The sequence below is a fragment of the Mustela nivalis genome (genome assembly GCF_964662115.1).
Source record: "Mustela nivalis genome assembly, chromosome: 8".
NCBI lineage: Eukaryota > Metazoa > Chordata > Mammalia > Carnivora > Mustelidae > Mustela > Mustela nivalis.
The window spans coordinates 71,912,193-71,935,748 of NC_139027.1; the positions used below are offsets into that span (position 1 = coordinate 71,912,193).

Consider the following 23,556-nt stretch of genomic DNA (forward strand, 5'->3'; position numbering starts at 1 on the left):
GTGCCTGCATGGTTACCACAGACGGTCCGCAGCCCGTCCTACTTAATCACAACCATGTGTGCTGTTTAGTTCAGCTCTGTGACAGGAAATACCATTTGTAAAATACTGAACTGCAGCCCAACCTATCCGTGCCTTCAAATGCTATCTGTGCTGGTTCCAGCTCAGCGCCCTTGCGCCACGGCTCCCCTATGGATTTAACCTCCACTTCTCCAGGACAAATTTGGGTCCCGGCTCTTTTGTTAACCTTCTTTTAATAATCTGCTCCATTTTCTAAATGTAGAGAGTTGCATAAACGGACACCAACCCAAACGGACTCGTCCCAGGAATGAACCCAAAGATTTGGGTCTGGGTGGGCCATGCTCATTTCCGAATGTTATGCCTCTCACCATAACATGGTTATGGAGTCGGCACACCATGTTCATGTCCATGTTACAAATGCTATGGAAACCTGCTAAGGCGAGGTCTCTGAGCCTCAGTTTCTTCATCTGTAAAATGGTAATATTTGCCTCATATATAAATTGCCACATAACGAGTACTCGGTGTATCTACTCTCTTTCTCTCCCTCCTTTGCTTTCCTTTGTCTCCTCATTCCAACCTTCCTCTCTCTAGTCAGGAAGAAAGGAAAATGCTCAGACTCTGCAGTTTGCTTTAGCATAGGTAGACCTGCTACAAACCCTTTTCTAGAACTGGGTGTCCATTCTGCCTGGCACATGACCGTGCCTCCACCTACCCTGCTCTCCCACTACAGAGGGTCAGGGAGGACACTGTATGGGGCTACAGGGCGGGGCTCAGCCTCTTATCTGCCACCTTCGCGAATGGTGCTGAATTCTTGGGCTGTTCTCTCAGGGAAGAGTGAGCACCCAGCACATTCCATAGCCGAGTCTTGTCCAAGGTGTGAAGGAAGGAAACCACCAGAATGAGAGTCTTCCAGGTGCCGGACACAGGGCTGGGACTTGGTCTCAACCAGCCGTCTGCCTGGCCTAAACGGCTGCTCTCGGTCCTGAGGACCTGCAGATGGTGCGACAGGGACCTCTTGAGCCACAGTTAAAAGACGCTCCTCCTTCATGGGCTCCTGTCCTTTAGTCACAGCAAAGGTCCAACCCACAAAGGCAGGAGAGCACAGAGGTCTAGCTCATAGCCTCTCAGGTACAAGTCACCTGGCCTCTTAGCTCGCTTCCTCTGCTTATGGGCCCCGAGGCGTGTTACTTAACATCCTCAACGTCCTCATCTATAAAGTGAAAATGAATGACACCTACTTCCTAAGGTCCAAATAAGTTAATGCTAAGTGAGTAAGTAAAATGCTACTTCATAGGCACTCAAACAGATGGTACCACAGTGCTTACAAGTGAGGGGTTCTTGACTCAGCACTGACCGTTGCTAGCAGCCCCCTGCCGAAAAGCAGGCCGTGTCAGGCCTGCAGGGGACACCGGCGAGGGTCCCAGGCTTCCTGTCTAACCTGGACAATCTCCCCTTGTCCGGCAAGAGAAAACCAAGGTGCCAAACTGAGCTGTGAAACGAAACGCACTGCTTAAGCAAGTCGACACAGCACCTTGAGATGTTGAAAGTAATCAGAAAAAAGACTACTCAAAAATGACGTGGTCCTTCTTTACGTGGGGCTGACCACTGTACGGTAGAAACCTGGGACCACGTACGTCACCCACACCCAAGACTCGGCCTGGCTCTGTCTGGCTGGATGCCCACAGGGAATGACTTTACTTCCCAGGGGAACACCTGGCAGTGTCCCCAGACACACTGAGTTGTCACACGGGGCAGTAGGAGGTACTCCTGGCACCTAGTGGGGGAGGGGGCAGGGGTGCTGCTAACCACCCCTCCATGTACAGCAGAGCCCCCACAATGAAGAGTGATCCGACCCCAAAGATCAGTCATACCAGGGTTGAGAAACTCCGCTTCTTGTTGAGAAGGTCGGAGAGGGAGTATGCCACACAAGGCGTCCCACCCTTCTGTGTGTGTCTACTTTGTAGACAATGAATTGGACGCTTAAGTTGGGAAACATGCCTGAGGTGGCACCAGAAAAAGGTGCTATCAGAATCGAACCCTGTTTGGACCCCAAATCTCATGCTCTTTCCACTGCATCACACTGATACCAGGGCAGGAATCACAACAGGAAAGAACTCTTCTTGACAGGACTTGGACATGATCTAGAAAACACAGAAAAAGGGGGGAGTCTGGCACTGAGAAACAAGAAGCCACCGGAGAAGCAGGAAGAAGACAGGGCCACACATATCAGTCCAGTCTGAGGGGCATCCAAGTGGAAATATCTAGCAAGGAACTAGAAACACAAGACAGCACTTGGAGAGAAAACCAGGGGCTACCCATGAAGAGCTGGGTGTCTTCCTAGGCTAGGTGAGAGCCGAAGGCAGGAGAGAACAGGGAAGGCCACAAGGCGTCCAAAGCTGAGGACTGGTCACTTTCTAGGAGGCGTTAAAAAAAAAGGGGGGAGAAAGTGAGACACATCCAAGAGGCCAAGGCAAAACTAGGAGGTACTGAAACCCCCAAGGCAGGAAAAAATGTGCTCCTGCAGCCTTGAAGAGCAACAGAGGGTAGGGACAGCCAAGATGAGAGGCCTCCGGATTTAGTGACCAGGTCAGCAGTGACGGGGTGGGTGCAATTTCAGCAGTGCGTAGGGGTGAGGCCAGGCTGACCGTATGGAAGCAAAGGGAACATGGATGCTGGGGCCCACAAGGAGAAGCTGGGCTCAGGGGTCCCTGTCTTGGCCACCCAGACGCCCAGCCCCCAGTTCCTGGGTTTCTGCAGCTATGGGATAGTCTTGTCTCCCAGGTGGACTGGTTCCTATCAGCCCTAGTAACAGCCCCCCTCTTTGAACCCTATCTCCGCTAAAGGGCCCTAGGACATCCCACTCTCCAAAATATTCAGCCCGCCGCGGGCCAGGGGAAGGAGGCAGACAAGCCAGCCTTCGTACAGTAGAGGGCTGGCAAACAAGGCCGGCTTTCAGGACTGCCTTCTGGTATTTATATTCCTGTGGGCTCTCCAGTGGGAAGAGCAAGGCACTCAAGAGTAGGAGATGAGAAAGGGCATTATCTCCCAGCCCCACCAGGGCTGGGCGGGGGTGCAGGGCACTGTGGTGACTGCAGGGGGTGGCTCCCAGATTTTGATTCTGCATTCTCAAAGGGAACCATGAAAAAGATGTGGGATAAAGTCAGCAGAGGGGGCCCTGGCTCAGATCACACATCTTAAACATGCAAATCTCCTCCTTCCCCTCTTCTCTGCAGGCCCAGGGGCCCTCCTGAAGATAAGCAGAAAGCCATGGAAGTTTAAAGGACTCTAAAGAGAATCTCTCTCGGACTTAAATATTTAAAGGGAGAGGAGGGACTAACAGCAACCACTCTGCTATGAAAATTGGTCAAGTAATTTCTCTTAATTACCATGTAATTACTTCGAGGGTTTTCAGAAGAAGCTGTAGCTAAATGGCCTAGAAAGGATATTTAATGATTTAGAAAGTGAGTCCCTCCCACCTGCCCATCATGCCCCCCAACTGGAATGGTCTGACAAGTTAAGGACCATCACCTGCTGGGAGAGACCCAGGACCTTGATCCTTGGCTGCTGGGCTCTGGGGCCCTTCTGCCAAATGTGTGGGCCCCAGCCCCCTGCACTCAGCAAATAGTTACCTTGTCTTCTAAGGCCTGGGTCCTGGGTGAAACACCAGGCAGACAGCAGAAACCAGGAAGACCTGACTTGTGTGGTGGGGAAAGAAGGCTCTGGAAGTTAGAGAGATGGTGTGTGACTCCTAGCCCCACCACTGACCAGTGTGCGACAGGGGGCAGATGGTGTGAATTCCCTGAGCTTCTGTTTCTTCAGGTGTGAATAAAGAAATAATAGGAGTTCACTTCAAGGGTTGGCTTTGGGCTGACACGTGCCTTCCCCCCAATTCAGCCCTAATCCCCCATTCGTCAGAATGTGACTGTAGTTAGAGGGAGGGCCTCTGAAGAGTTGATTCTGTGGAAATGAGGCCACCAGGGGAGGCCCTGAGACAGCCTGACCACTGTCCTCGAAAGAAGTCAGGACACAGACAGACACCAGAGAAGCAGCCACAGAGAAAAGGCCACGTAAGGACACAGGAAAGAGGGGACTCGGAAGCAAGCAAACCTGCCAACACCTTGCTCTTGGATTTCCAGCCTCCAGACCTGCGACAAATACATTTCTGCAGCTTAAGCCCGAGAGGCTGGGGTTTCTTGTCATGGCAGCTGGAGCAAACTAGCCAGGCCTCTAGTGACACTAAATAAAGTCACATCTGTAGGATGGCAGGTGCCTAAACAGAGGCTGTTATCACTAGATTCCTGCTCCTAAGGTGCTTGTAATGGGGTAGTAAAGACCAGAGGAAACAACAAATGAAAGACAAAAGTGCTCACCCTCCTAAGCTAAAGAGCCCTGGGGCTTTGGGAGAGGATAGCCCTGGCTCGGGGGCAGGGAGACTCCCTGGGGAGGGGACATCTGCTAGGACAGAGCCACCAGGCAACAGATGAGGCACAGGGGACCAAACCCGCTGCCCATGTTTCTATGCATTCTGGTCATGTGCCAGTTAACACCAGCTAAGGGACAGCCTCCCGCCCGGCCTCATCCACCCCACTGAGCAGACAGAAACCCAGTTAGGCACAGGTCTCCCTAAACTGGACCATAAGCCAGGGGTGTGTTAGGCACAGGTATCCCCAAACTGGATCATAAGCCAGGGGTGATGTCAGCAGAGACGTCATAAGCCAGAGGTGACGTCAGTGGTGATCCGGGCTGTGTGCAAGTCTCAGATCAAACACATTTTGGTTTATCGATGGTCTGCCCTGGACTGTTGCTGACCAGCAAGCTCACCTGGAAACATCCACATCACTGCAAATACACAGGCAGGAACCACTGACTTACACGGAACCAAAGCACGTCTGCTCAACCCTCATACTCCCAGGAATTCCACAAATGTACATGTGTATACATATGTAAAAGTCCAAGCAATTCTTTTTTTTTTTTTTTTCCTTCAAGTTTTTATTTATTTGAGAAAGAGAGAACACGACCAAGGGGAAGGGGCAGAGGGAGACGCAGGCTCCCTGCTGAGCAGAAAGCTGGACACCAGACTCATCCTAGGTCCCTGGGATCATGACTTGAGCCAAAGGCAGAGACTTAACTGACAGAGCCACAGGCGCCCTGGAGCAATTCTAAGATTTTAAAAATCACTTATGAGAGTCTTACTTATGTAACAAGTACAGAAGGTCAACATTTACTTGGACTCTTAGTCTCAAATGCAGACATCTCTCTCAATGTCTGCGGGGAGTGCATGCAAAATATTTGTGAACTTTATTGCATTTCAGAGGTCACTAGATGCTTTCACAAAGAATTCTGCACTTACAGCAAGGTCTAATTAGAAACAAGTAAGTAGATGGGAATGAACAGATCTGTCCACTGACATTCTCAGTGAGGGGTGGTAGATTATATTCAAACTTACAGATCATGGGGCACCTGGCTGGCTCAGTGGGAAGAGCATGAGACTCTTGATCTCAGGGTCCTGAGTTCAAGCCCTATGTTGGGTATAGAGATTACTTAATAAATAAACTTAAAAAAAAAAAAAAAAAAACTTAACTACGTCTACCTATCAGCCTGGGTGCTTGAGCATGTAGCAGAATGGCCTCCTTCATCTCGACTCTGGGTCTCCACTCAAATGACCACCACCTGGTGTCCTCACAGAGCCCCCCAGGTACCTCTGTATATTGCTGCCCAGCAAGGTCCACAAGCTCCTGACAGGTCCAGCCCAGCACAGGGGGCTCACCCAGTTCCAAGATGCAGGCAGGCCTCCACTGGATACCCCCAGGGCCTCTCTTGCAATACCATCTCTCCACCAGCCCCTCCTACTACTGCTCACAGCAAGAGACGTCCCTCTGGCTGGGTCCCGACAGCCATTTGCCCAGCCTGGAAGCCAGGAGGCTGGTGCTTGGGAGGTTTTGTGCCCCTTCCACTTCATTCCGTCTCGGTAAGTTAAAACAAGTCATTGCTGGCAAGTTTCTAAAAGTTTCTAAAAGTCCTAACCATTTATGAAGATTCAAACTCTAACAATCTAACCAGATGAATTCTCCAACAAAAGAGATCGGCAGAGAAGTATGGGCCTCCCTGAAGACCCCTTCCTATCCAAACTCTTTAGGACTCCTGCAACCATGCTTCAGGATAGAAGCTTTCCAAAGATGGCCACAACAATATCCCCCATCTAATGCTTTTCTGGAATGCCATGGAGCCAGGGAAGCTCTATTTCCCCTTCCCTTGGATCTGAGTGGGCCTGTCACTGCTCAGACCAATACAGTGTGGTAAAAGTGACACTGTGACAATTCTGGCCATGGCCTGAAATGACCTAGAAACTGCCCTTCCTCCTTTGTGGGAGCCCTGAGCCCCCACAAATGAAGCCCAGACTAGGTAGGGGAGCCACACTGAGATGCCACGTTGGACAACCAGCCGCTTGAGTTTTCAGTGACTCCAGCCTCGGTCGCCATCTGACTACAACTACATGAGAAGCTCTAAGCAAGAACCACCCAGCTGAGCCCAGTCAACACACAGAACCAGGAGAGAGAACATGAAATTGCAATTCTAAGCCTCTACACTTTTTTGTGTGGTAAAACGTACATTCACATCAAAGCTACCCTTCTAACCACTTTAAAGAGCGCAGTTCTGTGGTATCAAGTACAGTCAACCTCATGATTGTGCAACCATCATGACCATCCATCTCCAGAACATTCCATCTTCCCAGATTGAGAGTCTGTCCCCATTAAACATGACCTGTGCATGTCCCACCCCAGGCCCTGGCAGTCACCTTTCGACCTTCTGTCTCTGTGAATCTGACTACTCTAAGGACTTCATGGAAGGGGAATTGTACACTATTTGTCCTGTTTGTGACTGGTTTATTTTACTTTATACAATGTCTTCAAGGTTCATCCATGTTGAAATATATGCCAGAATTTCCTTCCTCCAAAACTGTATACCCCAGGCTGTGTATCCATGCATCCATCAATGCATGGATCTGAAGTGGTGCTTCTACAGCAATACATACGTGGGGCAGCCACGGCCCCACGGCCAAGCAGCCATGGCCCAGCAGAGCAAGCCTCCGAAGGCAGACGTCAGGAGCTGGAAAGTTGGAAACAAAAACACGGGCACAGGGCACTGACCTCCAGAGTAGGTGACCAGCCAGGAATCCAGGCTGCAATTCCCAGTAGCACTCACCACAACAGGCTGGGTGTCTCCTGGGGTCTCCATTCTAGGCTGGGCATGCACACCCCCCACCCCCCCATGCCCCGGCACAGGCTGATAGGCCAATAAACATTTGGTGGATAAGTGAAAAATGTTCCTGACACTGAAGCCAGGTTCTGGGCCTTATCAGAGTTTCTGATGGGCTCTCTGCAGGCCAAGAACTGGGCCAGAGAAAATGCAGAAAGGCTGCTTCTGGCTGGAACGGGAAGGGGGAGGTAGCAGCAGCAGGATGATCTGACAGGGAAAATTCCACAGCCAGGGCCCTGCTTCCCAGGAAGTACAGGATCTCCGACCAAGCCCCACCCTGACCCAGGCAGCTCTGGACTTCCACCTGAGGGAGGCCGGGCCTTTGGGAAGGGCGTGTTGGGTATCAGGCTGAGCCAATAGGACGAGGTATCTCAGGGATCCGCCCTGCTCAGCTCCTCAAGCTGGGTTCCCAGGGCCCAGGGCAGTAGAGCCTCCTGTGCCCATGGTAGGAGCAGGATGGGTTGGAGGGACTCAGATCTATACCCTAACAGGCTGCGGGGGACTGGGAAGGGAGCTGAGTCACAGATCGGAGCCCTGGAAGCTTTAGGATAGCGACCTTCCTTCACTACAGGAGCAGCCAGGCTGGCTTGACCAGGACCCTTTCCTTCTCATCCACAGACACTCTGCCAAGGAAGCCCAATGCTCCCTTCCTGCTGGACTGCTCCACTGGGCCACAGGTCAGGATGCACCAGAGCACGGAAGTTAATTCCAAATCTAGGAAGATGACTTGTTTCTGGTTGACTTAAAGAGTGAATAACAACCATACCCATGCCCCCCGGGATTGAAACCAAATGGGCTCACATTATGGTTCGACTCTGCATTTAGGTTTACCAGCCTTTAAAGATAAAGCAAAACCCCGAGCATTAATTACAAAGGTGTTGTTCTCTATGTCTCTTCAAAGCTTATACCTTGAAGGTCAGAAACTGCTTACCATGGGGAAAGCAGTTATAAGCACCCATAAAAGAGTTCAAGAAACATGGATTTTAAACTTGGCTCAGCTTCTAAGTAATTGTGGGGCTTTAAGCAAACTAATTAACCTCTTCGGGTCTCAGTTTCATAATGATAAATGAAGGGAAATACTTGGTACTCCCATGGTTTGGTTATGTGCTTCACAATAACTTATGTGTGATGATAGAACTATCGATACACAGATATATAAATAAACACTTATACAAAGGAAGTCCTCGTAAGAACTAAACTATAAATATGTTAGGAATTTTCTCATGTTCAGTAGGTGCTTGCTGGTACGAGCTGAAGAAATGGCCAAATATCCCCAAGATTATAACAAGACTCACATTTGGTGAGAGCAGTGCCTGTCCGTATGGCAGAATCCCCACTGATGTATCTACCAGATCTGAGAAGGCCGCCTCTCTCCGCAGCCCGCCTCACCCCTTTCTTACCAAACAACCCTCCCAGCCTGCACTCTCCCTTCCCACCCGGCCTTATATTCCAGTCTGCGGGATTTCCAGAGTCAGCCTGATTGCCAGGGTCAGAGTCTGCCCCACTGCCCCTACCTCAGCCACACGGCCCAGCTCCCACCTCCAGTCATGGCCTGAGGCTGCTTCTTGGGCCAGCCGCCAAGCCCAGAACCCTAGCCCTGCAGCCTAGGTCTCCACTGCCTTTGACACCAGAGGGAAACAACTCATCCCCTTTTCCTGGTTTTCGTGGAGCAAGACAACAGGGAAAATTTGTGCACCAGGAGCCAGTGTCTTCCCAGGGCCTCCTCCCCCTACCTCAGGCCTGGACTCCACCCAAGACCCTCCCCTGCACAAGGAGGCTCACCCGAGCTCTTCCACCTCAAAGGGCTTTGGGGAGCATCACATAAGGGGAAGGACTCAGAAGTGTCTTTGAAAACTATGAAGCACTCTGTAAATTCTTTTATTCTTTTTACTCTTGTTTGTTGACTTCGGTGTGGTCTCCGATTATGACTCTCTAGAGGCCTGGAATTGTACCCCGGGTAAACTCCTTTGGTACAATGACCACACACAGAGCATAGCATGATGCTCTTTGGGACTCTAATGCCATGAGCAAATGCAGCAGGAGCTCCAGGACGAGGGGGGTGGGGGTGGGGGTGGACCATGTTCCTGCCCCTCTGGCCCTGCCAGGAAATTAAGCGCATCACTTAACCTCGCTGGGCATTTGTCTTCATATGCACAATGGAACTGACAAGCCATCCACATTCCTTTTCACCAGGATGCCAAGAAGGCAAAGAATCTGAAAAGAAAAACACTGGGCAAGTTGAAATGTTGTAGTATTCCGAGGGCACAGAGAGCGGAGAAGGGAGAGATGGGAAAGAAACAGGAAGGGGGACCAGGAACAAAAACAGCAAGAAGACATCTGGGGTGAGATGGGAGGCACTTAAGGCCCGGATGGAAGGCCACAGGAATTCCCAGTACAGAAAGTAACCCCCAAGCCTGAGAGTCTGTGTCCGGATGAGAAGATCCATCACAGAGACATGTGAAGTCCACTCCAGCAGAGAGGAGTGGGCAGAAGGAAGTGAGGTCTGTCTACCACCTGCAGTAGCACGAGACCTACCAGAAGCCGAGGCTCACTGCAGTTTGCTTCCACAGCTCAGCTCCGAGTGAGGAGAGAGATGAGCAACTCATACGCCCACTACCCTCAAAAACTGTGGAATGCCCCAGAGGCGCTGGTCAGGCCACATCCTGGCCCATCACGACCAATCCAGAGTGCTCCACTTTGAGGAGGACATTCAAAGATTGCAGAGTTCCCAGAGGCTGGTCACTGGGACAGTGGGGTGTGCTGAGACCATGTCACAGCAGGATGGGCTATGAAATCTGAAAGTGTGTCCCCAAACAAGATTCGGGAAGGACATAAGAAGCAAAGGCTCTCTCAGAATGAAAAAATACTCTGAATGTCGTCTGGTCCAACCTTCACAAGTAAAGAATCTCTAACACAACATCTCTGCAGAGGAATTACCCAGCTGCCGCCTGACCTCTTTCAGTAATGGAGACCACATCACTTTCTAAGTGAGTTCATCTCGTTATCATTTGGACAATATTAAACTCTTCTCCCCCCTATTAACCCCAAATTAACCTCCTCCTAGCTTCCATTTTATGCTCTGCAGGGACACAGGCTAAATCTAAAGACTTTTTCGTGGACCCATCCTCAGACAACTGGAGACAGCTGGTCTTAATGACCTGCCCGAGCTCTTCCCACAGGCTTGCCTAAGAGGGGAATGCATTTTCAATACACCCCTGTAAGCATATGCTCAAGCCCCTTCAAGGCTTCATTCCTGGTGATCTCTGGCCAGCTTTGACCTCCGACTACCATGGGATATGACTGCTGCCCCTGCCTTGCTCAGAGCATCTCGTCCTGGCCATGACTCCCTAGCTATAGTTGCTTTCCAACTAGGTCTTGGCCTCCTCCTACCTAATTTGGGAAAACTCTGGTCCAAGAGGGTCTTGGCTCTGCCCCTCTGCCCGCTGCTAAGGGCTTGTCATGAGCATTCTCCACAATGAGACCAAAAAATGAGTCCCAAATTAGACTCTCTACTTCATAGAGAGCAGCTGGTCATTTGACTTTAGGCCTTCTAAAAAAGTCTGGATCTAGAATGTTCATAGGCATTAAATATTCGTTCTAGGGGTGCTTGGGTGGTGCAGTCATTAAGCATTTGCCTTCAGTTCAGGTCGTGGTCCCAGGGTCCTGGGATGGAGCCCTGCATCAGGCTTCCTGCTTAGCGGGAAGGCAGCTTTTCCCTCACCTTCTCCCCCTGCTTGTGTTCCCTCTCTTGCTGTTGTTCTCTGTCAAATAAATAAATAAAATCTTTAAATAAATAAATAAATAAATAAGCATTCCAAAACCTCAGTTGATAGGGGAGGAAACAGAGGACCAAAGGGGTAAAAGGATTCACTCACATAACATAGCCAGGAAGAGAAGCTCTAATCTTTGATTGTTCAGTCCCACATTCCTTCCACTGCAGTCAAGAGGAAGTGAAGCTCTCTTGTGGCTCTCTTCTCAGTACATTTTGGGGTAAATTGAATGAATACATGTATGTGCATTCATTCTTTCTTTGACTCAACAGACATTCACTAAGCACCTACTATGTGCCTTGCAAATGCTCTCAGTGAGATTTGGATTAAGCTTCTCTTAGGGACCCACCTCTCGATGTGTGTAAACACTCAGTGTGTGTATGGATTAATTAATCCTTTCATGCTCCTCCACAGTGAGCATCCCTAACACCGTGCACCACATTGGTACAAGTGAAAACAGCCACAGTCCCTTACCCCAGCACACCCCCTGTCCAGCACAGACAATTCCCACATCTTGCTAATGCAGGATACTATGGGGACCCACAGCCTGATGCTTACTTAAGACAGGGGAGAGTAATGGTAGTAAGTGCGAGTAATGGCATGCGTACGTCCATGTGGCCAGGGAATAAACCACCAGCCCTGGTAGCTTGAAAAGGCTTCAGGAAGAGCGGGCTTCTCAGTTGAATCCTGAAGGCTGATATGAATTAATCAGGCGGAGCAGACCGGAGAGAGGTGAGTGAGTGTGTGCTCAAAAACAGGGGAGCAGAGAGAGCCTGATCCTGCAGGTGGCTGGGCCCAGCTGGAGGCAGGACTTATCACGGGAGCCGCCGTGAGAGAGGCAGACAGGTGAGGAAGCCACAGGCTTGCTGTATATGCTAAGGGGGTTGATTTTATCCTACAGGCCAGAGGATTCCGTGAAAGACTTTAGAGGAAGGAAAAACGTTTAGATCAGAATTTTAGAAAGCAAGCTCTGACCATGGAGGACAGTCTGGAAGACAAGGAGATCCGAGGCAGGGAACCAGACAGGAGGTGATAGTCAGAATGCAGGAAAGAAACCAGGGTTGAACGTGATGCATCCTGCCTGCACACACTTAGTTTTAAAGTCTGAAATATGAGAGGAGAGAAGAGATTGCCTTTCATGTCCGTCTCCCATGGCACGAGGGCCAGTTGCCCAAAGCTTTGTAGAATGACATCATCGTCACCATTCTCCACTGCGGCCTTGCGGAATAGCGATGTGAGCTGTAGCTCTGTGACCAGTCTTGATGTGCAGGAGCCTCAAACAGTAAGTGGTGGCTGCCGGCATGCCCGTCGTACATCAGCAGGGGGTGGGGGCTCAGAAGCACACATGAGTCAAGTCCAAGCAAGCAACAGGTCAGAAACAGACAAGCAGAAAAGCTCTAAGAGGGATGGTATTAAAAACAACAACAACACTACAGGGGCACCTCCTGGCTCAGTCAGTTAAGGGTCTGACTTCAGCTCAGGTCATGATTCCAGGGTCCTGAGATTGAGCCCTGCATCGGGCTCCCTGCTGGGGTGGGGGAAGGGAGCCTGCTTCTCCCTCTCCCTCTGCAGCTCCCAGTGCTCATGCGCGCTCGCTCTCTCGCTCTCTCTCCCTGTCAAATAAAGAAAATCTTTAAAAAAAACACACACACACACACAAACAACAAAAAAAACCCAAACAGGTCTTCACAAGAATGGAAGGCAAAGAGCTCAGACCAGCTAGGAAGCCCATAAAGGAGCCGGCACCTGTTTCAGGCAGTGAGATTCTCCAGGAGGCTGAGAGCCCTTGGGGTAGCCCCAGCCGTGCTCTCTCCTGGGACTCCAGGAAGGCGCCCCCGCTGGCCAGACGGGCAACACGCAGGCCACACGGGTGCTGTGTACCGCAGGGCGACAGGCCCGCGGCTGGCTGAAGCCCACGTGTGCCTGCCGATGGGCACCTGTGAGCAGTTACGGAGAACATCTGGCAGGAGAAGGGGCTGTGTGGGTGGAAGCAGGCAGATCCTGACAAGCTGGGGCTGTTTAAACCCGGGTAAACCCCATCACGTGTGCTACAGAGCCATTGCCGCTAGGAGTTTAGAGTCAAAAGAATGATAAAGAAGATGAGATTGGAAGCCTAAAATAACAAGTTCTTTCCTTATGGGAGGAAAAACGCTCATCTAGGCAAGTCTGAGCCTTCTTGGAACTGGAGGATTCTGACATTATTGCCCAGTTCCCAGGAATGCCTGAACCCCTATTTTGCTGTTGTTGTTGTTCCTGAAGATAATTTTCTGAAAATCAGGAGCACCTGCTACTTACAATGACCATGACCAGGCACCTTCCACTGAAGGAACCCACAGCCATCAGGGGTATGTTCACAAAATTTATGAGGCTTTGCTTCAGGCCACAAACAAGCAACAGGCCTGGAGCTGCACAAGGGGTTTTTAGCTGGAAAGATGTGAGACTGAAACATTTCTCTGTGTTGGTATTAACAGGAAACTGAGGTCAAGAAAAGCAAGGTTTGTAGCATCAGTTACCATCTTCTAGCGCCTCCAAATTGGCCCTGAATATGAGTCACCCTGAGCTAGGGAAAAACACTCTCCAAGGGATGCACAGAGGCCAGTGTGACAGTCCTGTCTGAGTTTCTGGGACATGCTGTTTTAAATTAGATGCTCAATGTTGCTTCCATGAAACTCTTGGCTTAGGTCCACAATGGAAAAGTTATTCTTGTGCTCCAAATAGTTCTATGGAAGCACATCCCCATAATTCCAGTTATGTTTTGTTTTCATGATGCTCTTTTCCTGTACTTAAGAACAGTCATTGCTATCATTATTATTCCTGATAAGACACTTGCAGAAAAGCTCTGGGCCAAGTACAAACTCCACAGGGCCCAGATAAATGCCGCTGTAAAAAGGCAGATTTTAGGTCTTGTGAAACTCTGAAGGGTATTTCTGTTCTTCTGCCCACTGTGGATGCCTCTTCCTTATCAATTCCCCCACCCCCAATGACACTTTAATTGCTCAGGAACTTCATGATCCCTCCTGGGAAAACATAGTCCCAGAAGACATTTTGTTATTCACTTCTTATATACTCTCTCTGGGGTTTCTGCGTTTAAAATGTTATCTTTGGGACACCTGGGTGGCTCAGTGGGTGCAGCCTCTGCCTTCACCTCAGGTCATGATCCCAGGGTTTGGGGATGGAGCCCCGCATCAGGCTCTCTGCTCAGCAAGGAGCCTGCTTGGAGCCTGCAAGGAGCCTCTCTCTCTGTGCCTGCCTCTCTGCCTAATTGTAATCTCTCTGTGTCAAATAAATAAGTAAAAATCTTTAATAAAATAAAATGTTATCTTCAATAAGAAAATAAAGAGTTTTTATCTTCAGAAGGACAGGAACACTAGTAATAAAGCAAAGAGAGATACTTGTGGTTAGGAGGGCATGGCTCAAAAGGAACAACACAGATATTCAATAATAGTAAGGTCCATCAGCAGGCTGGGAGGACAACTCTTGGTACAGAAGCAAAATCAAATTGATGATTCAAGGTATTAAGGAATTTACCCAAGAGAAATCTACACTGATTATCAAGAAAACACAGGTTATTAGGAGGTATACGGATGGCCTCTCCCCAGAAGATTTTCCAATTAGTCTGAAGGACAATCCTGATTTGAAAGAAATAGAGCAGCCGATGGAAAATGACAGAAGACCACCACCTGTGAGTTTCAACTTATGGCAGCCACTTGGTCCCTATTATTTCCTGTTATCTCATTTATTTTTCAGAACAACTTTTTAAGGCGGTTCCTGTTATCACTGTTCTATAGAGAAGGAAACAGCCTCAGAGATGTTAAGGAACGTGCCTAAGGCCACTGCTATGGTCTGAAAGTTTGTGTTCCCTCCAAAATTCAAATGTTGAAATCCTGATCCCAAGGTAATAGGATCAAAAGATGAGGCCTTTGGGAGGTAATGGTTCAAGAGGATAGAGTTCTCTTGAATGGTATCAGTGCTCTCAGAAGAAGAGGTTGCGGAGGGCTCTCTCAGCCCTCCTACCATGTGAGCACATAGTAAGAAGAAGGTTTTCTGCCACCCAGAAAAGGGTCTTCACCAGAACCACATTGGCCTCCTCACCTTGGACTGCAAATCTCCAGAACCAAGAAATCAACTTTTGTTATAGCAGCCCAAACACACTAAGATAGCCACACATCTAGTTAGTAGCAAAGCTTAAACTCAAACCCAGATCTGCCTGACTCCAGAGTCCACTTCTTTTCCACTATCACAAAAAACTGATGGACCAGGGGGCAAGGCCAAGGATGTTTGTTGATTTAGTTTCTTTAACCCACTGAGCCACCTGGGCGCCCCTGATTTAGCTTCTTTAAATGAACAGGTTTTGTTGGGAGCATATGGGAAAGATATGCTGATAAAGATTTCCTTAAACATTTCCTATAAATAGGCTCTGCTGATATCAAACAACATTCCATAGAAAGAATCATTCAGTATAAATCTGTCTGCACTGTTAGAGACACAAGTAAACACACATGCCCAACAGAGGAAGAACACCATCTCCATGATCAAAGGGAACAGAAACCTCTCCACAAAGTCTTTCTTTCAACACGGAAATGAATTAGAATGCTGGATTGTCAGCTATTAATGTTACTATTGAACATTGTACTGGAGAGTCTACCCAATACAGTAAGACAAGAAGAAGACCATAAGGTATCATAAGGAATGAAAAAGAAATGACAAAAGAAATGACAAAATGAAAAAGAAAAGAAAAGACTGTCTACCGAGAAAACTCCGTAATATTTAGAAATAGACTCTTAGAACTAATGAGAGAAGTCAGATGGGATGCTAGATATAAGACCAGAATCCCCAAATCAGAAAGGTTTCTGTGAGCCAGCAAATAGCCAATTTGAAAATATAGTAAGAAAAAAGATACCATCTAAAATATCAACAAAACCTGGGCGCCTGGGTGGCTCAGTGGGTTGAGTCTCTGTCTTCGACTCAGGTCATGATCTCAGGGTCCTGGGATCAAGTCCTGTGTCAGGCTCTCTGCTCAGCAGGGAGCCTGCTTCCCCCTCTCTCTCTGCCTGCCTCTCTGCCTACTTGTGATCTCTGTCTGTCAAAGAAATAAATAAAATCTTTAAAAAAATATATATCAACAAAACCTACAGGAAACAAGTGCAGAAGTTGTTGAAGACATTTATAGGGGAAAATCACAAGTCACCATCCACCTGAATAAAAGGAGAAAATGGGAAGACCTAATACTGTAAAGGTATCAGTTCCCTGGAATATAATGTGAATGCAATTTCAATTTAAAAAATCCCAACATGATTTTGTCTTTGTGTCCAACTAGACAAATTAACGTTTATATGAACTTGGCTTCCATGTCCAACTAGACAAATTAACGTTTATATGAACTTGGCTTCCAAGGAAGCCAAGAAATTTTTGAAAAAAATATAAAAGTAATTGTCAGCACTAGCAATTACTGTGTGATTCCTTGTATGCCAGGCACTATTCTAACATTTTCATACATTATCTCTTCCCAATTATCCTTGAAGTGGATACTGTTATCTACTTAATAGACAAGGAGACTAAGAGAAATTAGGTAACTTGCCCAAGGTTATTTGGTACTTGTAGGAGTAGCAACAGATGCAAGAAGACAATGGTGTAATATCTTCCAAGTACTCAGGGGAAATCATCGTGAGTCTAAAAAATTCTACACTCAAACTCTCCTTTGTAAGAGCAAAATAAAGACATCTTCAGGAATATCAATACTTTCAAGTTTACCAAAGCCCTTTCAAGAAGGAACTTCAAAATTCACATGAAGAAAAACAAACTCAGAAGGAAGTGGGATGTCCAAAATAGAAGTCTCCCAACTGCACTGAATAAATAAAACAAAACAATGCACCGGCGTTCCTCATTTTATTTCACCTTGCAAATACTGCATTTTTACAGATTGAAGGTTGGCAGCAACCCAGCATAAAACAAGTCTGTCGGCACCATTTTTGCTCACATGTCCTTGTGTCACATTTTGGTAATTCTCACAATATTTCAGACTTTTTCATTATTATTTTTTTAAGATTTATTCATTTATTTGACAGACAGCGAGAGTGAGGGGAGGAACAGAGGGAGAGAATTTTCAAGCAGACTCCCCACTAAGCAGGGGACTAGGTGAGGGACTCAGTCCCACAACCCATGAGATCATGGCCTGACCTAAAACCGAGTTGGATGCTCAACCAACTGAGTCATGCAGGTGCCCCTCAAACTTTTTGTTAAAATTACATTTGTTATGGAGATCTGTGATTAATGATTACTACACATTGAAAGCTCAGATGATGGCTAGCATTTTTTAGCAATAAAGAATTTTCTTAATTAAGGTTTGTACATTGTTTTTTTAGAAGTAATGGTTTGTATCTTAATAAAGTACAGTATAGTGTAAACATAACATTTTTATGCACTGGAAAGCCAAAAAATTCATCTGACTCCCTTCACTGCCATATCCATTTTTTTTTTAAGATTATATTTAGGATTTTGAGAGAGAAAGAGAGAGCATGGAGGGAGAGGCAGAGGGAGAAGAGAATCTTAAGCAGACTCCACTCGGAGTGCAGAGCCCAATGCAGGGCTCGATCCCAGGATCTGAGCTGGGATCATGACCTGAGCTGAAACCAAAAGTCGGATGCTTAACCAGCTGAGCCACCCAGGAGCCCCTGCAATATTCACTTTGCTGCAGTGGTCCAGGACCAAATCTGCAGTATCTCTGAGGGGTGCCTATAACGTAGATGAAAAAAGTGGAACTGCAGAAAGAGTACAGGCAGAAAATACAAGGTGTCTAATGATACCCTATAGACATGCTAAAAGCAGGCCACTAAGTTGGCTCTGTGCTTCCTATGGGCCAAAAAGAAAGGAGAAGCCGTCTATTAAAGGACTCACAGCATCCACAAGACGAAACAGCCAAGTTGCTCGCAAGAGCCATTCCTGATCCTAAGACCAGAAACACCTTCCCCATGTAGTGAAGAGGATCCAAGATCTGGGACATTGGTCCAAGTATGATAATCTAAGAAAGAAGTCCTTGACTCTTCCATTATTTTTTCCAACAATTATTTAGAAGCATCAGCCTTCTAGAATCTCTTCCATGAAGAAGAGAAGAGATAAAGCCTCCTACTTAAGGTGTGTTCTTTGAATGACCATGTGTTTAAAAAAAAAAAAAAAAGGTCCAAGTTTCTGGAGATCTTTAGGTATTTTCCAGGAGGAGGATGGATAAGATGACCTCTGGGGGGATGGCTGCTGTGAGGGTACATGCTGTTACAGAATGTGGGCATTTTTTCCCAGACTACCCCTAGAATCATTTACACTGAATATTTCCACCTCCACTAAACCAATTCATTTTGCCAATGCATGAGATCACCCACATAGCCAAGCTTCCACAAAGTAGTTTATTGTGGGGCTCATGACCCACCTGCCTTTGGCTCAGGTCTTGATCCCAGGCTCAAGTCAGGCTCCCTGCTCAGTGGAGAGCCTGCTTCTCCCTCTCCCTGTGCTGCTCCCCCTGCTCGTGCGTTCGTTCACTCTCTCTCTCTCTCTGTCAAATAAATATATGAAATCTTAAAAAAAAAAAAAAAAAGCTTATTGTGCTTTATCAAAATAAGCACCAAGAGGTAATAGTTGTGTTCTTTCTTTCCTGTTCCACGGTAAATCCTCGACCTATCCACCCTGACATTCATGTAACACATAGGCAAACGGGAGCCTGAGAACTTCCCCTGGATCTTCTTACCCATCACACTCCCCTGACAATGCCAAGAACAATGAAAGCCCATACTGGCAGAGCTCTGAAGACATCATTTGCCTGATCTACTTTAAAAATTCTGCCTTCTACCAAAAATGCCCTGAACCCCATGGGGTTCCTAGAACTCCAGGCTGCCTGGGAAGCTTCCAGTGAATTTAGGATAGCTTTTGTGGGTACAGTTGGCTCCCAAGGGCAGGTGAGCTTCTGCTGGCTAAGTCCGGAGCAATTCCCAAGGACTTCCAAAGAGAAGTGATAATGAAGGACAGAAAAAAGGGAAGAGAGAGACATTTTACAGTTAACCAAAATATCAGTTTTTACTAAAGCACAAATACTTTGCTTTCCCTTTTCTATATGTTTTATTTTTTCCTTATAATTAAAATCCTATGAAGAGTACATGGCTGGGAGACAGTAGACAGTAGTGATTGAGATGTATAGACTTTGGGCACCGATCTGAATTCAAGCATGTAGTGGCTATATGACCCTGGCGAGTTACATCTCTGATTTTAGTTGCATAAGAATAATTGTTTAATGAGAGTAAGAACAGCATTCCCTCACAGAGTTTTAAAATGAAACACCATAGGCAAGTGCTTTATACTCAATAAATGTTAGCTATTCCTACTGCAAAAAATCTGACAAATACTGGCAAGCACAAAAAAAAACCCTCAAAAGCACCTCTAATCCTACCATCCACTTGGATGTGTCTAATTCCAGTATTTTCTGGATGTATTTGCAAAGAGTGAGATTACAGTGCTTTCTATATCATAACCTGCTTTCAAAACTTAACACCATACCCAAAGCATGTTCTATGTAATTCAGTATTCTTGTACAGTATGATTTTGAAAGGCCCATCGTTTGGGTTATTTTACTTCTTAACAACCCCTGCCCTCCTTCTACTCTGCAGACCTCACACTTCGCGTATTTGCAACCCCTCTACCTCTCCAGATGACAAATGGCTGTTTCCTATTGGCTAACTGGGGATGCAGCTCTTTCTTAGCACGCAGATGGCCTTCCCCTTACTGGCCTGCAACATAGGCCTCACGCAGATTAGCCTACTGAGCTACACGGCAAACCACCCAGTTCCACAAGATTCCCTGAAGCGGCACAAAAGCTAAACAAGGCTGAAAGGCAATTTTTTTCCCCCACAGCATAAGGCCGACTTCTAGAGCATTAAATACTCTATTAAAAAAATCTCAGGAAGAGGAAGAGACAAAAGATGTTTATCTGAGTGCATTGTTTTTCTAAGCAATAGGGCCAAACCAGTTCAAAACATACAGGCTTTCTACTGGAATGAAAGTCAACAACAGTTCCTTATCAATGACGTTTTGAGACCATCACAAAACCTTACTAACAAATCCTAATGGAGAACTGTCAAACTCAATCAATGGAGAAAAATGAATTACATCCTTTTTAAACTAAACTCCTTTATTTCCAATTAAAATAAAAAAATTTTTTAAAGAAAACTTTATTTCTAGGGTTCAGGGTAACTCAGTAAGCAGCTGACTTCAGTTCAGGTCAGGATCTCAGGTCCTGGGATGGACCACCCCACAGTCAGGTTCCATGCTCAGTGGGGAGTCTGCTTGTCCCTTTCACTCTCCTTCTGCTCCCCCCTCCCCTGCCACCCATGCCGGAGTTCTCTCTTTCAAGTAAATAAATAAAAATCTAAAAAAGAAAGAAAGAAAGAAATCTTTATTTTCAAATAGTTTAATACCTTGCCCTGTTTTGACAGGTTGCTCAGCACCTGATCTAACACATTTGTTACAAGCACATTTAGTGCTCATCCAGGAAACAGGAATGGCTAAAGTTGTTGAGGAGAGCTTTCTCCCTAAAAACAATAAAAGTTCAATACCCCTTGTGATCCTGCTCACACATCTCACTTCTCAGGAAAACTCTTACTTCTTAGTCATATGGACACAAACCTCAACTGGGCTCCCTCCCATGCCCCTCCAGTTCTGAGGGAGTGGGTGGAGGCTGGCCATATCAACTCAGTTCTATTCCTAAAACAGAACCAAACAAAAACCCTCCAGATTCCAGACTTGATCTGTCCAGACCCATCTGAGAATTAACAAGCTCCTTCTAAACACCCAGAGAACTAAGCCTGTCATGGAAACACTGATTCAACCATAATGAGAACCGACCTAAAACCACACAAATCAACCAAACATTCTTCCACCCAATCATAAGCAAGCTAAAGCAACAGCCTCAGGAATGAAATAAGGGAGGTTGTTTTTTTCTTTGTGGTCCTGCTCATTTTAGCCTCTTCCACTGCCTTGACTTTGCAACTGTTTATGAGAAAGTGGGAGTGGGGGAGGTGAGAGAGAAATGGAGAGCCCGCTGGAGAGCGGGAGAGACATGCAGGGCGCCACACCAGGCTGGGGAATGCCAACAAACACGGAGGTTTCTGTCAGGCAAATTATAACTTCTGGCCTGGGGGAGGCCCACAGTCTGTGTGGGACAGTCTGAAAACAAGCCGAGCTGAACTCCCATCTCCCACAACACTTAAGTGTGGAATGAAGTTCTTATTTTCTAAAGATCAGGTTCTGCTCACTATTTTTAGCCAGCACTCCTTTTCTAAAAATCTCCTCTTTTAATTTTTTCCTGGGTTTTAATTTTTTTTTCGGAATTAGAAAGGCTAAGTACATAAAGTGACATTATTATAGGAAGAAAGGAGAGTTGGAAAGGCTAAAAAGCAAACAAACAATCAAACAAAAAACCCGAAACTGTCCAACCGACAGAAACAGTAAAATCCTAAGGAAGGATATATTTTAATTTCCTCTTGGACCCACAAGATAGAGTTTCTAAGTCCCGGGGACCCAACACCAAATTCCAGTGAACTTAATTCCTACAGGAAATGTTGGGGCAAGTGTGGGGGGGCTCCCGCGGCTGCGGCCCCTCGTCTGGGGTCATCGCCTACTAGAGCTACAGGGGACAGCCGCGATGGAGACACCAGCTGGGGCCGGAGGCTGGGGGACCAGAGCCTCGCAGGGAAGGGGCGGAGGAGGGGCAGCAGCGCGAAGAACCAAGCCAGGAACAAGGCAGGTGGGAGTCCCGAGGTGGGGGGGATCCAGAGCCCCCGAGGGAGGGTGACTCAGGTCGGGGAGGCCCGGACCGCGCGCGGGTTTGTGCGAGCCCCCGGCCCCCGCCCTCGGAAGCCTGTCTGGGTTCCTTTCTTTGCTGTTTGAGTTTTCTATCTCTTTTTAGAGCTGGACCCAGGTCCCAGCGGCCGCAGGGCAGCGGTGCGGAGAGGAAGCCCGGCCCGGGCCCGCGTGGACACCTCTGGGGGCGACAGGGGCGGAGGGAGGGAGATGGGGCGCCAGCTGAGGGCGCCCAGCGAGCCCGGGAGATGCCCGCGACCCGGGGCCCCTGAGCTTCCCGCCCGCAAACTTTCCCAGCCAAGTCGGGGTGGCCCGACCCTAGAAAGGGGGATCCCCATGCCTCCCCGACTGTCCCCTGGGGCTGGTCACTCACGGGCAGCGCAGCTGGGGCTCCGACTCTGGCCGCCGCCATCCGCACTGGAGGAGGAGAGGGAGGAGGAGGGGGAGGAGGGGGAGGAGGAGGGGGAGGGGGTGGCGGAGAAGCAGGGAGGAGGGGGCGTGGAGGGCCCGGAGCCAGCAGGAGTGGCCGAGCGGGGAGGGGGCGGCCACTCCGCAAATACTCCGGTCGCTGCCCCACCCCCGCCTCCCGCCTCGTTCCCTGCGGGTCCCCCTTCTCTCCTCACTCCCTCTTTACTGCCCCGGATTCCCCACCAAGTCCTTCTGATGTCTGATTGAACATTCTCTTCTCTCTGGCGCGTCTTCCTTCCCTTGAGCCCACAGGACAGGGAGAGCATGCTCCCTACCGCAGAAGTTGGTGGGGAGGAATTTATTTGAGCTACATACAGTATATGAGTATAGGACACCCCCCTTGAAGTAGGGACGCTTGGCAGATCTGACGCCAACCTGCACCTTCTGGGCCTTTGTCATTATCTCTGGGTGGTGGGATGGTGGGATGATTGCGGGGGGGGGGGGGGGGGGGGTCGGCTATAGGGGAATCTCTGGTCATGCTTTCTTCATTGCTTCATTGAGAGGTTTTTTATTTTGTTTGGTTTTTCTCTTGTAATTAGGAGAACCAAAGAATCACTTTTGAAGCCTCTACTGAGTGCCTCCTCTTTTCCCTTCAGGTGGGACCAGCCCTGGTCAAGGTAAGATGAAAGGTACAGACAGAACCTCAGCTTCCTGGGTGAGGCAGTACCTAGGAGGAGGCCACTGGATGGCCTTTGAAGGGCCAGGCTGTGTGGATGCGGCAGGAGGTAACTACTGACAGATGCTTCCTGTGTGCTTCCTGCAGAGTACAGAAGAGGAGAGCTGTCCTCCCAGGAGTGGTTGGAGGGTGCTTCTAGTCCCTACTCCATCACCTGCTAGTTGACTCCAAAGCAAGTCCTTTGGCATCTCAGCCTCTTGCATTAAGTGGGGCTGACTCACTGGAAGCCAGTCAGAATGACAGGAGATCTTCCTGTGCCTTTTATCCTGGAGGGATGTCCAAGCCCAGAATGGGAGGCTTGGACTGGGTTTGAACAGACTCGATGGAGAGAAAAGAGGCCATTCCAGGCCCTGGGCCTAGTGCTTAAGAGACTGGCAAGACTGGAAAGCTTAGAGGAGGTGGAAACTGTTCGGATGGGAAGGTGGAACCAGCAGAAAATAGGAAACCTGTGAACATTTTAAAGCAAAGGAATATTTTTTTTTTTAAGATTTTATTTATTTATTTGACAGAGATCACAAGTAGGCAGAG

At 48.1% G+C, this 23,556-nt stretch overlaps 1 protein-coding gene across 1 annotated transcript in view; it reads right to left on the reverse strand.

Moving 5' to 3' along the window:
* STON1 (stonin 1) overlaps positions 1 to 22,720 on the reverse strand; it is a 43,546-nt gene extending 20,826 nt beyond the window's left edge. The window contains exon 1 of the mRNA XM_082746847.1: positions 22,258 to 22,720. Coding sequence (XP_082602973.1) covers positions 22,258 to 22,618 — 361 coding nt within the window. The 5' untranslated portion in view covers positions 22,619 to 22,720. The remainder of the gene's footprint in view (positions 1 to 22,257) is intronic.
* Positions 22,721 to 23,556: the final 836 nt, after the last annotated feature.